Source organism: Budorcas taxicolor, chromosome 8 (genome assembly GCF_023091745.1).
Source record: "Budorcas taxicolor isolate Tak-1 chromosome 8, Takin1.1, whole genome shotgun sequence".
NCBI classification, from domain to species: Eukaryota; Metazoa; Chordata; class Mammalia; order Artiodactyla; family Bovidae; genus Budorcas; species Budorcas taxicolor.
In genome coordinates this window covers 27,192,527-27,205,359 of record NC_068917.1, presented here as the reverse complement: position 1 = coordinate 27,205,359, position 12,833 = coordinate 27,192,527, and the positions used below count along the sequence as shown (strand labels likewise).

Below are 12,833 nucleotides of genomic sequence, written 5' to 3'. Positions count from 1 at the left end.
TAGGTTTCTTTATAAAATGAGAAGCATTTCAGGAATTTCAAATCCTATTTAAAAATCACTCTTTCAGTCATATTAATAGTAATCCAAAGATAAATCATGTCTTAGGATGTCTTCTTTTAATAGTAATAGCAATAAAAAAAAAAATCTACCAAGTGCCTACCAATGCAGTACTAGGTAAGCCCTAGCTCTTTATTTCATTTAATTAAAAAGCTAAAAAGATCCTGGGAAACTTTGGCTTAACTTTTGATTTAATACTGAGATTTCCTGTCCTGTGTTTTTCCAGTTACCATATTACACGTGCATATCACTATCAAGGCCATATACCTCCTCAACGCAAAATCCAGGGCAAAGTGACATATATTTCAAGTGCTTTTCCCCTTTAAAACATTTAACCCACACTTGAAAAAGTACACTAGAATTCTAAAGTATTACTGAATATAAAAATATCTCCTTCAAAGCTATAGGTAATAAGGACTGCCAGAAGCCAAATCATGGAACAATAGCTCATAACATTTTTTGGTTAGTGTGTTAAGTGCTTTACCTAAATTGACTATTTTCACAATAATCCTGAAAAGTAAAGGCAATATCTCTATTTCACAAAAATAAAAATGAAAGAAAAGAAAATTAGAAATATAGAAGGTCAAATTATTTGCCCAAGATTACTGGTAGAGCTGGGATTCCAAACACAGCTTATCTGACTCACAAATTTAGAGAACAAACTCATAGTTGCCAGAGGGGAAGAATAGTGGGGAGGGATAGTTAGGGAGTTTGGGGTGGATGTGTGCACAGCCCTATATTTAAAATGAATAACCAACAAGGACCTACTGCATGGCACAGGGAACTCTGCTCAATGTTATGTGGCAGCCTAGTGGAGAGGAGTTTGGGGGAGAATAGATACATGTACATACATATATGGCTTGAGCCCTTTTACTGTCTACCTGAAACTATCACAACATTGTTAATTGGCTATGCTGCTGCTGCTAAGTCACTTCAGTCATGTCAGACGCTGTGCGACCCCAGAGACAGCAGCCCACCAGGCTCCCCCGTCCCTGGGATTCTCCAGGCAAGAACACTGGAGTGGGTTGCCATTTCCTTCTCCAATGCATGAAAGTGAAAAGTGAAAGTGAAGTCGCTCAGTCGTGTCCGACTCCTAGCGACCCCATGGACGGCAGCCTACTATACAAAAATAAAAGTTTATTAAACAAACAGCCTGTCTGACACCAGAGTACAGACTCTTAATTACTTGATTACTACCTCCCTACCCACATGCACATCAACAAATAAATGGTTCCTCAAAAACCATACAGGCATATAAACCAAGGATGCACTTCTTTTTTCTCTACTCATATATCAAGTCTATAAAAATCAGGGACTTTTCTGGTGGTCTAGTGGTTAAGAATCCACCTTGTAATGCAGGGGACATGAGTTCAATCTCTGGTAGGGGAACTAAGATCCCACATGCCATAGAGCAACTAAGCCCACAAAATGCAAACTTCTGAGTGCATGCCACAAGTGGAGAGCCCGTGCTCTGCAACAGAAGACCTCATGTGTCTCAGCTAAGACCCAATACAGCCAAATAAATAAATAAGTAAATATTTTTTAAAAACCAAAGTATATAAAAATCATAACCAAGAAACATACAGAGAATCAAATGAAGAAACATACAAATCAACAATCTAAGCTTCCTAATCCATCTTAACAGCATTGATTTTTATTTTTTATATAAAACCCAAATCTAACTTAATTATGGAAAAGATTTTTTAAAAAATCTTCCTTTTAATTCTAACTATCCTGTGCCAAGGCAAGATACTTTCTTTACAGACATACCAGGTGAATAATCTTTTTCCCCTGGCCCTTCCCAATTCCTCATACTTGATTCAATTTCTTTTTGTGTCCTTCTACTGTTCCTCAAGTCCATGATCTCTGCCTGCCATGTGTAAAATTACCCTCTACCCGTCCCTCCACCAATGAACATAAATCTGACTGATGTTCAAATAATGAAGCCGGAAAGGTCCGCAGACAGATCAGGTCATCAGATCCTACTTACTGAGATGCAGACAGGCTCACCACCAGGACAATGGGAATGGTGTCCTTGAAGGTGGGTCTGTCCCAAGCTATCCAATCAATTGTTTGCCAAGGGAGGCTGGGGGTAGCTTAGTGCTTTCCATCACAATTGCTTCCTGTTCCTTTGGTCTTAACCACAGAAGGGTCACCAGGTAGCAGAAAGGCCAAACACAAGCTACCTTAACCAGTGGAGAAAGGGAATTTCAGCCCTCTTTTATCCTCCTTTGCAAACATAGTCTTTTGGACCCTGGCTTACGTGAAACAACTTTTAGTCAATTCTTTTCTGTTCTACCACCTATATGTAGAATATTAAACCAAGAGCAGCAACGATAAAAGCACCACTAGAAAACCAATACGGAAAGTACAGTTGTTGATTTTACACCCAAATAACCCCAAAATGAAGCACAGCAAAGGCTAGCAGAGTTTTGCCAAGAGAGGGCACTGGTCATAGCAAACACCCTCTTCCAGAAATACAAGAGTTGGCCAATACCAAAATCAGATTATATTCTTTACAGCTGAGGATGGAGAAGCTCTATACAGTCAGCAAAAACAAGACTGGGAGCTGACAGTGGCTCAGATCATGAACTCCTTATTGCAAAATTCAAACTTCAATTGACGAAATTAGGGAAAACCACTAGACCATTCAGGTATGACCTAAATCAAATCCCTTCAATTATACAGCAGAAGTGACAGATTCAAGGGATTAGATCTGATAGACACAGTGCCTGAAGAACTATGGACAGAGGTTCGTAACATTGTACATGAGGAGGTGATCAAAACCATCCCCAAGAAAAAGAAATGCAAAACGGCAAAATGGCTGTCTGAGGAGGCCTTACAAATAGCTGAGAAAAGAAGAGAAGTGAAAGGTAAAGTGAAAGGTATAGTGAAAGATATATCCATCTGAATGCAGAGTTCCAAAGAATAGCAAGGAGAGATAAGAAAGCCTTCCTCAGTGATCAACGCATAGAAATAGAGGGAAACAATAGAATGGGAAAGACTAGAGAACTCTTCAAGAAAATTAGACACACCAAGGGAACATTTCAAGCAAGCAAGAGAGTTCCAGAAAAACATCTACTTCTGCTTTATTGACTATGCCAAAATCTTTGACTGTGTGAATCGCAACAAACTGTGGAAAATTCTGAGAGAGATGGGAATATCAGACTACCTTAACCTGCCTTCTGAGAAATCTGTATGCAGGTCAAGAAGCAACAGTTAGAACTGGACATGGAACAATGGACTGGTTCCAAATTGGGAAAGGAGTATGTCAAGGCTATATATTGTCACCCTGCTTATTTAACTTATAGGCAGAGTACATCATGTGAAATACCAAGCTGGATGAAGCACAAGCTGGAATCAATATTGCCGGGAGAAATATCAATAACCTCAGATATGCAGATGAAACCACTCTATTTTTAGCATATGTGCTGCCAAAGCGAGCACCAGATGACACCACCCTTATGGCAGAAAGCAAAGAGGAACTAAAGAGCCTCTTGATGAAAGTGAAAGAGGAGAGTGAAAATGTTGGCTTAAAACTCAACTTTCAGAGAACGAGGATCATGGCATCTGGTCCCATCACTTCATGGCAAATAGGTTGGGAAACAATGGAAACAGTGACCGATTTTATTTCCTTGGGCTCCAAAATCACTGCAGATGGTGACTGCAGCCATGAAATTAAAAGATGCTTGTTCCTTGGAAGAATAGCTATAACAAACCTAGGCAGATATTAAAAAGCAGAGACATTACTTTGCCAACAAAGGTCCATGTAGTTAAAGCTATGGCTTTTCCAGTAGTCATGTATGGATGTGAGAGCTGGACCATAAAAAAAGCTGAGCATGGAAGAATTGATCCTTTTAACTGGGTTGTTGGGGAAGACTCTTGAGAGTCCCTTGGACTGCAAGGAGATCAAACCAGTCAATCCTTAAGGAAATCAGTTCTGAATATTCATTGGAAGGACCGATGCTGAAGCTGAAACTTCACTACTTTGGCCACCTGATGCAAAGAACTGAGTCATTGGAAAAGAACCTGATGCTGGGAAAGATCGAAGGCAGGAGGGGAAGGGGACAGCAGAGAATGAGATGGTTGGCTAGCATCACCAACTGAATGGGTATGAGTTTGAGCAAACTCCAGGAGTTGGTGATGGACAGGGAAGTCTGGCATGTTGCAGTCCTTGGGCTTGCAAAAAGTTGGACACAACTGAGCAACTCAACTGAATACCCAAACATCTTTCGAGGCTTTCCTTGTATGAGATGCAAACTACTACAAAACCCCTGTTACGATTGATGGATAGGTGGCTCTAATATGTCATGAACCATCTTAAAAATTTCCTATCTACCAAACAGAATTACAACTAGAACTCTTCATTCCAGAAGGTTTTTCAAGATATTGCTTTGGATAAATTTATCAAGTTGAACATGAAATTTAGGAAAAGTTGTATCTTAAAAATTACATATGAAAGGTGGGGGGAGCAAGAATCAAACAAAACTAAGAATACACAGAGTTAGAGGAAGATCATTTGTGAAAACTTCATGTAGAAAGCTCATTCTATGGTGCTTTATGGGGACTTCCCTGGTGGTCCAGTGGTTAAGATCTGCCTTCCAATGCAGGGGACACAGGCACAATCCCTGGCAGGAGACTAAAAACCCACATCCTGCAGGGCAACTAAGCCCAAGTGGCAACTACTGACCCTGTGCTCTAGAGCCCGAAACCTGCTTCTCCTGAAGCCTGAGAGCCACAACCATGATTCAATGCAACCAAATAACACAGGATTTTTTTTTAAATAGTGTTTTATTAATGTTATTTGGTCTTCTCACAAATCAGCAAATATTCAAGAAAGGTGCATTTCAAAATTTTGTGATGACCTACTACTGTAAGAAATATACACACAGTCCCTAAAATAAAAATTTCACAAACCATTACTTACCCATACTAGTTACAATATATTCTTGTTTCCTTTTTTAATGCTGGTGATGACATGCTAAATTGATTTCATGGCTCACTAGTAAATCACAAACCACAACTGGAAAACCTCTGTTCTAGAAGAACTACAATGGGACAGAATACGGAGAGACAAAGTTGCTAAGCTTGACAATCTTGATAGACTGGTCACACCCCAACAGCATCAATGAACATTTCAGAGTGACTTGAGATAAAAGTCAAACATACCAAAAAAGTTCTGTACTGAGAGCAAGTTTTGAATTAACAGGAGAGGAATAAAGCAAAGGAGGAAAAATAAATGCTTGTGAAATTCACTGCTTTCATCTCCACTTCACAAATGATCACTTTAAGGCCTTTACCAAACACTGCAACAGATTACCCCATCTCCAGTGTTCATATGCTGCTCTGCCCATAATCTTATTTAAAATTTTGACATGAGCTCAAAATACTCTACAGAAAGTAGGGAGGAAGGAGGTGGTCTCTTGATTTGATGCCATGTCCTAAGCCTGGCTGCCTTTCTACCCAGACCAGTGCAAATGGGAGAATCTGCTAAGGCCTCCTAGCCCTTGTCAGCCTTTGAGCTAGGAACTTTAGTGTAGCCTCTGTATGTAACAGAAAGAGAAGTATTCTAAAATGATCGGCGATATTTAGCCAGAAATCTTCCCTGACCATTGTTTAGAAATACTGACAACTCAAAGAGATTAGTGGGACCAATCATGACTGTAAGTAACAGCAGAAGACCAAAGTTAGAGAAAAATAGGAAATGAGGAAGAGATAACTTCATAGTAAATAACGTTCATTCTCCAGAAATAGAAAGGAATAACTAATAGTACTGTCACTAGAAATGCAGGATCTCCGACAATGGAAGGAGGTGAGAATAGGTAACCTGAAATTCCTTTCCAACTCTAAGAAATCTGTAATTGTAAGTTTAAGTCTTAACATCAAACAATATTTTGGGGGATTATTAGACGGCCAGATGTTCTTTAAGTAACACCCAAAAGATAATACTGCCCGTCAGCAAACATTGTAATGAAGATTATACACTCTTCTCCTTTCCAAATGGGCAGTTATATTATGGGAGGAAAAATTAAATATTTCATCTTGAAAATACTATTATCTGGTTTCATGACATACATATACATCAAAATGTATCAAATCACACATTTAAAATATATTGTTATAAAAATTGTGCCTCAATAAAAGTACTAAAAAATACTATTGCCAATTTTTAGTCTATGTAAACAAACTACATAATTCTACAACAAAAAGATCAACACTGTAACTGTACCCTAATATTTTATTTTTAAAATCTACTTTCTGATGTATTCTAGTTTCATTGCATTCTTCTCACTTTCCAAAATCTGCAGTCACTGAAAAGCACAGCAACTAAGTTCTGATGAGCATCTAGATTTTTCAGCTGCTATTCAAATGACCCATTATTAAACTATGGAATATATCTTTCCTGAAACAACTTAAATCATAGCCTACACATCTGCAGATTCCTTAATGATTTCATTTCCTTCTTTCCATTGGTCAAGGAAATTCATTTCTAGGCCATGTCTCTTTTCTTGCTACCATTTTATGGTGCAACTGTCATTTTTCTTCCTCCATCTTTATCCTGAAGCTATCGAAAAATTAACAAGGGAAAGGAGAAAAAACAAGCAGACTACTCACATCAGACTTAGAGGACATATTCTCTTCCACGTCAGAATCATTGGGATCCACAATATCATCAAATGGTGGTAAAGTTGATTTCTTCTTCTCTGATGCCTCACTTTCAATTTTGACCTTTCCCATCTTGACATGAGATTTATCTTTTATCTGTTTTTTATCAGCAGAACAAGTGAGTATCAGTGGTGGTGCGCTAGAAAAACTTTTAAATAAAGCCTCTGAGCTACTCTTTTTCCTTTTTTTGGCTGAGAGTTCTTCAGAATCTGAAATAGGGGGTCTTTTACTAGGAGCCTTCTTATCTTGCTGTCCACTGGTGATCGTGAGTAAGTTACTGTCGGGTTTTGGCTCTTTTGACATGGGTTTCGGTTCCTTGAAGGCCATCTTAGGAACGATTTTTTCTTCTTTCAGTGGTTTATTTTCTTTGGGTTTCTTAGAGGATTCTTTGGAAGATTTGGTGTGATCCCTGGAAGGTTCTTTGAAGGCACTTTTATGTTCTCTGGAGTCTTTAGAAGGTTTTTCCTTGTGCTCCTTCATTAATTTGTGAGGCTTGGAAAAACTGGTGCTGCTGCTGCTGCTGCTGCTGCTGCTACTGCTGCTGCTGCTGCTGCTGCTGCTACTGCTGCTGCTGCTGCTGCTACTGCTGCTGCTGCTGCTGCTGCTACAACTGCTGCTGCTGCTGCTGCTGCTGGTATGGATACTCCTGTTAGGATCCTGCAGAAAGGTGGGAAGAAAAGCGAAACTCTCAAAATGAAACGTCAATGAAGGATAAACGCCAGTCCTCTTGCACTCCAGCTCCTCAAAATGATCCTCTGTTGAGTGCTCCCAAGTGCATTTTAATAGAACCCGACAAGCACCATAGAACAGGTGGGGAGTAGGGTATGCAAGCTACAGTGAGTGCGGGCAACCGTGATCGAGGAATTTAATGAGGCAAGTTGTTTTCTCAATCATGACAAGCATGGCATTCTGAACATTTCAGTTCAACAAATGTTCGCTTGATGCTTGTCCTAGAAGAGACAAAGCTGGGTACCACATGGGCCCCACTCTTAATAACCATGACACATCCATGATGAAGAGCTAGCTGTTTCGGAGCCACCTGTAAAGGGCTATGACGGCAAAAAGAAGAGAGGGAATTAATTCTGCTGGGGGATGGAGAGAATAAAAACTCAGAGATTTGTGGAGAACCAACACCTCAGTTAGGTCCTCAAGGATAAGCAGGTAATTTCTGGAAATATAAGAATGAAAAGGTACATGGAGGCCATGGATTATAATCAACTAAAACAGATTATATTTAGGGAGTGGCATGCAACTACAGCGAAGATTGAAAAGGAGGCAGGAAAAAACAGCCAAGGGTCACATGCTGAGGTAGATAATATTAACTTTTAATAACTTTTTAATATGAAGAATCACAAAACCTCAAAAAGAAATAAAAGAATTCTGAATTTTAGATAAAGAGCAATTTTTTTCTAACCAACCTTCTTCAGTTAAGGAATATGTCTCCCACCCACTTAGCAACAACAACAAAACCGAAAAAAAAAGGGGGGGGGGGGAGGGGAGGGAAATAAAAATCTAAAAGAACAAAGATTTTGGGCTTCTTGTTCAAGATGGAGGAGTAGAAAGACGTGTACTTATCACCTCCTGTGAGAGCACCAAAATCACAACTAGCTGTTGAATAACCACTGACAGGAGAACGCTGGAACTCACCAAGAAAAGATACCCACATCCAAAGACAAAGAAGGAGCTACAATGAGGGGGTAGAAGGGGCACAAGGATGATAAAATCAAATCCCAAACCTGCCGGGTGGGTGACCCACAAACTGGAGAACAATAATACCAAGGAAGTTCTCCCACTGTAGTGAAGGTTCTGAACTCCACATCTGGCTTCCCAGACTAGGGATCCTACAAAGAGACTGGGAATCCCCAGGGAATCTGCCCTTGCAGGTCAGAGGGATTTGATTATAGGAATTCCACAAGACTGGAGGAAACAGAGATTCCAGTCTTGGAGGGCACAAACAAAATCTTGTGCACACCAGGACCCAGAGGAAAGGAGCAGAGCCCCCACAGGAGACTGAATCAAAACTACCTGTTGGAGGATCTCTAGTGGAGGTGTGATTGGCTGGGGTTCACCACAAAGACAGGGGCCCTGGCAGCAGCAGTCCTGGGGGAAGTCCTGCACCTCCCCCTTGGTGTAAACCCTCTTGGAGTTCACAGTTAACCCTACCATACAGCCCACAGACCCCAGGACTGGGTTACCCCAGACTGAACAGTGCAATCCCATCCATCAGCAGATAACTGGATTAAAGCTTTACTGAGAAAGATCCTGCCCACCAGAGCAAGACCCAGTTTTTCCCATCATCAATCCCTCTCATCCAGATGCCTACACAAGCCTCTTAGTCTCCTCCATCAGAGGGCAGACAGAAGAAACAAGAAGAACCACAATCCCACAGCAGCTACAACAAAAACCACATTACAGAAAGTTAATCAGAATGAAAAAGCAGATAGTTATGTCCCAGATAAAGGGACAAAATCAAACTCCAGGAAAACAACTAAATGAACTGGAGATAGGCAACCTTCCAGAAAAATAATTCAGAATAATGAATAGTGAAGTGATTTAGGATATCACTAAAGTGATTTAGGGATAGTGAAGATGATTTCGGATCTTGGGAAAACAATGGAAAAGATGCAAGAAATGTTTACCAAAGACCTGCAAGAACTAAAGAACAAAAAGAGATGAATAATACACCAGAAGGAATCCACAAGAGAATAACTAAGGCAGAAGAACAGATAAATGACCTGGAGGACGGAATGGGGAAATCACCACTACAGGACAAAATATAGACAAAGAGAAAAACAAACAAAAAAATGAAATAGCCTAAGGGACCTCTGAGACAACATTAAATGCACCAATATTCACATTATAGGGGTTCCAGAAGGAAGAGAAAGAGTAAGGACCTGAGAAAATATTTGAAGAGATAATATCTGAAAGCTTCCCTAACATGGGAAAGGAAACAGTCAACCAAGTCCAGTAAGCACAGAGAGTCCCAGGCAGGATAAACCCAAGAAGGAACACACCAAGACACATAGTAATCAAACTGACAAAAATTAAAGACAAAGATAAATTATTAAAAGCAACAAGGGAAAAATGACAAATGACATACAAGGGAATTCTCATCAGGTTATCAGCTGATTTCTGATTTGTAGAAACTCTACAAACCAGAAGGGAACGGCATGATATATTTAAAGTGATGAAAGGGAAAAAACTACAACCAAGAATACTCTACCCAGCAAGACTCTCCTTCTTATTTGATGCAGAAATCAAAAGCTTTCCAGCCAAGCAAAAGTTAAGAGAATTCAGCACCACTAAACGTTTTACAATGAATGCTAAAGGAACTTCCCTAAGCAGGAAACACAAGACAAGGAAGAGACCAACAGGAAATAAACCCAGAACAATTAAGAAAATGGTAATAGGATCATACATATCAATAATTACCTTAAATATAAATGGATTAACTGCACCAACCAAAAGACACAGACTTGGCTGTGGAAATGAAAACATGTATATTTCTGCACTACTACTTACCACATCACTCTGCTTGACCCCCCAAATCATATGTAACTATTTTATATTGTTAGGCTAATCATGTTCCCATCATGGTTGACAAATGTAATTATCAATTTTTTGGTCTGACTATTGATTGCGAAAACTGATAAACATCTTTTACCATTGTGATTATGTAACTATTACTCATTTAATACCACTGCATCTTGATTGGTCAATGGAAAAATAACAGAATTCTATTTCATCAAAACTACCATTTACTAGAAAAACCTGTAATCACTTTTTAAAATCCAGATGCATATCAGAATTATCTTGGAAAATTTGAAAAATACAAATGCCCATGTATTGCTTTTTTTTCTCCAAAGCTCCAGATGTTTCTAATGAGCAGCCATGTTTAAAAACAACTGGACTATATGATGATCTTTTACTTTTATCTAGTTTGTCTCACTTTTTTTAGTTCATATTCAGTGCTCCCATTTGATTTAGTTTATGTTTTCCAATTTCTCCATCTCTTTCTTTTTTTTCTTTTTTGACATTCTTTCTCAAGCCTTTATCAGCATTGTAGAAAAGCTTTTCTATACATATATATAAATAATATGCATAATATATATATTTTAGAAAACTTATGAACTTTTTTGCCTAACTAAAAATTTATGACATTTTGATTCCATTTGTTTGATAGTATGAATACAATGCTAGATTTCTAATTTAAAAAATAGATATGCAACAAGCAACAAAGGTTTACTGTATAACACAGTGAGCTATAGTCAATATCTCATAATAACCTATAATGAAAAATAATATATGTGTATATGTATAACTGAATCAATCTTGCTGTACACCTGAAACACTGTAAGTCAACTATACTTCCAAGCAAAATAATAAATAAAAGAACAAAGATTTCACCTAATGGTCATCAAATGGACTGAAAATTTTCCAGCAATTACTATTGTATAATCATGAGGAAAGAATTAATCTCTATTTCATTTTAAATGTGTTACCAATATTTTTACTCACTTATAAATACCTCAGAAGGTAAAACCTATAAATAAGCTTTCTATCTAGGAACACAATCTAAGTTCATACTTACCAGTTTCTGAACCTCTATCATGAATAGTAAGAAGAAGAAACAGAAGAAAATAAAGTAGATTTTGCATCTGGACATGCAAAAATCCAGACCAATTCTAAAAGACAAGCTCTTTCCTGTTTACTTCCACCTCCTAACAGAACCACAGGCAATTAAATGCCCAGGTTTTCAACTAGAACCTGTTATTATCTTTCACCTGTAACTTACCCACTGAAGTCTAATGATATGTAAACCAGTCTTATATTCCTTAAATATCTAGCAGGACCCAGGAAAGACCAGTAGTCAAAGACTTATGCTTTTCATGAAAATGAACAATCTACCAATTGGGTCTATACAAGAAAAAAAAAAAAAAAAACCCACAAAAACAAAAACAGACTACACAAATATATATAGATCAGCTTCATAGAGCCATATTCCAAATGAAAAATTATTGTTTTACGATAGTGGAATATATATTTTTCTTATTACAAAAAGTTGTATCTTATTTGCTCAACAACAAAATGACATATACCAATCATTCCATTTATTGTTCTCAAGTGAGCATTTGATTTAAAAATTATAAAATGAATGAAGTTACTAAGCAAAGACATGCTTTTATCCATTAAAGTAGATAATTCCTTATAAAATATTTTAATCTGAGATTTAAAAGCAGAACACTAAAGACAGTACATATTCATATTACTGAAAGGACGTTATTTTATAAATTCTATTATAAGACATTTCCTGGCATGTTAAGCAATACTATGAATAATAAATACAAATACAAAGTATAATGGACAAACTAAATTAAGGAAGAACATTTTGAAATCTAATATCCTTAAGGTTTTTTTTTTTTTAATTGGTTTGTTAACCCATTGAATTTTGGCAATTTGCAAACAGTATTCTAATTATGGCTCTAGGACACCCAAGCACTGCTGTTTAATATTCAGTCTTCATGGAGTATTACATACAGTTTTATAAATACACAAATTTTAACCTACTAACATATTTTCTAGAGTTAAGAATTTAAAAATAATAACATTTCTGCACCAAGGGAAATAAAGGATTTCTATAGGGGTCCTTCCATGATTTATTTGCAAAATCCTTTTGTAGGACAAACTGAATTCTTAAGGCAAAGTACATAGTGGTAACAACACAGGTTCTTGTGTCATAGAAAGTTCAAGTTCTTGTCTTAATTACATACATATGATGTTAAGTACAAAACTCAAGAAGTTTTATAACTTTACTCCCCATGTTGGTCTAGGTATTAAATGCCTACTGTCACCTTTTCACCCACCCAACAAATCTTAATATAAGCAAGTAACCAATTATTCTTGCTCCTTCCACTTTATCAAAAAGCTTTCTTTAAGCTAAAGCAACTCAAAGTTAAGAAGGGAAACATAAAAAAAAAAAAGAAAAGAAAAGAAAAAAAGAAGGGAAACATATTTCATAGTAACACCCCAGACAAAAATTTAGAAAATAACAAAAAGGCGAGAGAACAGTTTCTGTTCCAGAAGGTTACATTTTCTTTGGCCTGGGCCTG

The 12,833-nt window shown here is 37.7% G+C and overlaps 1 protein-coding gene across 1 annotated transcript in view; it reads right to left on the bottom strand.

Moving 5' to 3' along the window:
• Window positions 1-12,833, bottom strand: part of MLLT3 (MLLT3 super elongation complex subunit) — a 274,131-nt gene that overhangs the window by 63,184 nt on the left and 198,114 nt on the right. The window contains exon 5 of the mRNA XM_052645059.1: window positions 6,673-7,380. Within this exon, the coding sequence (XP_052501019.1) occupies window positions 6,673-7,380 (708 nt within the window). The remainder of the gene's footprint in view (window positions 1-6,672; window positions 7,381-12,833) is intronic.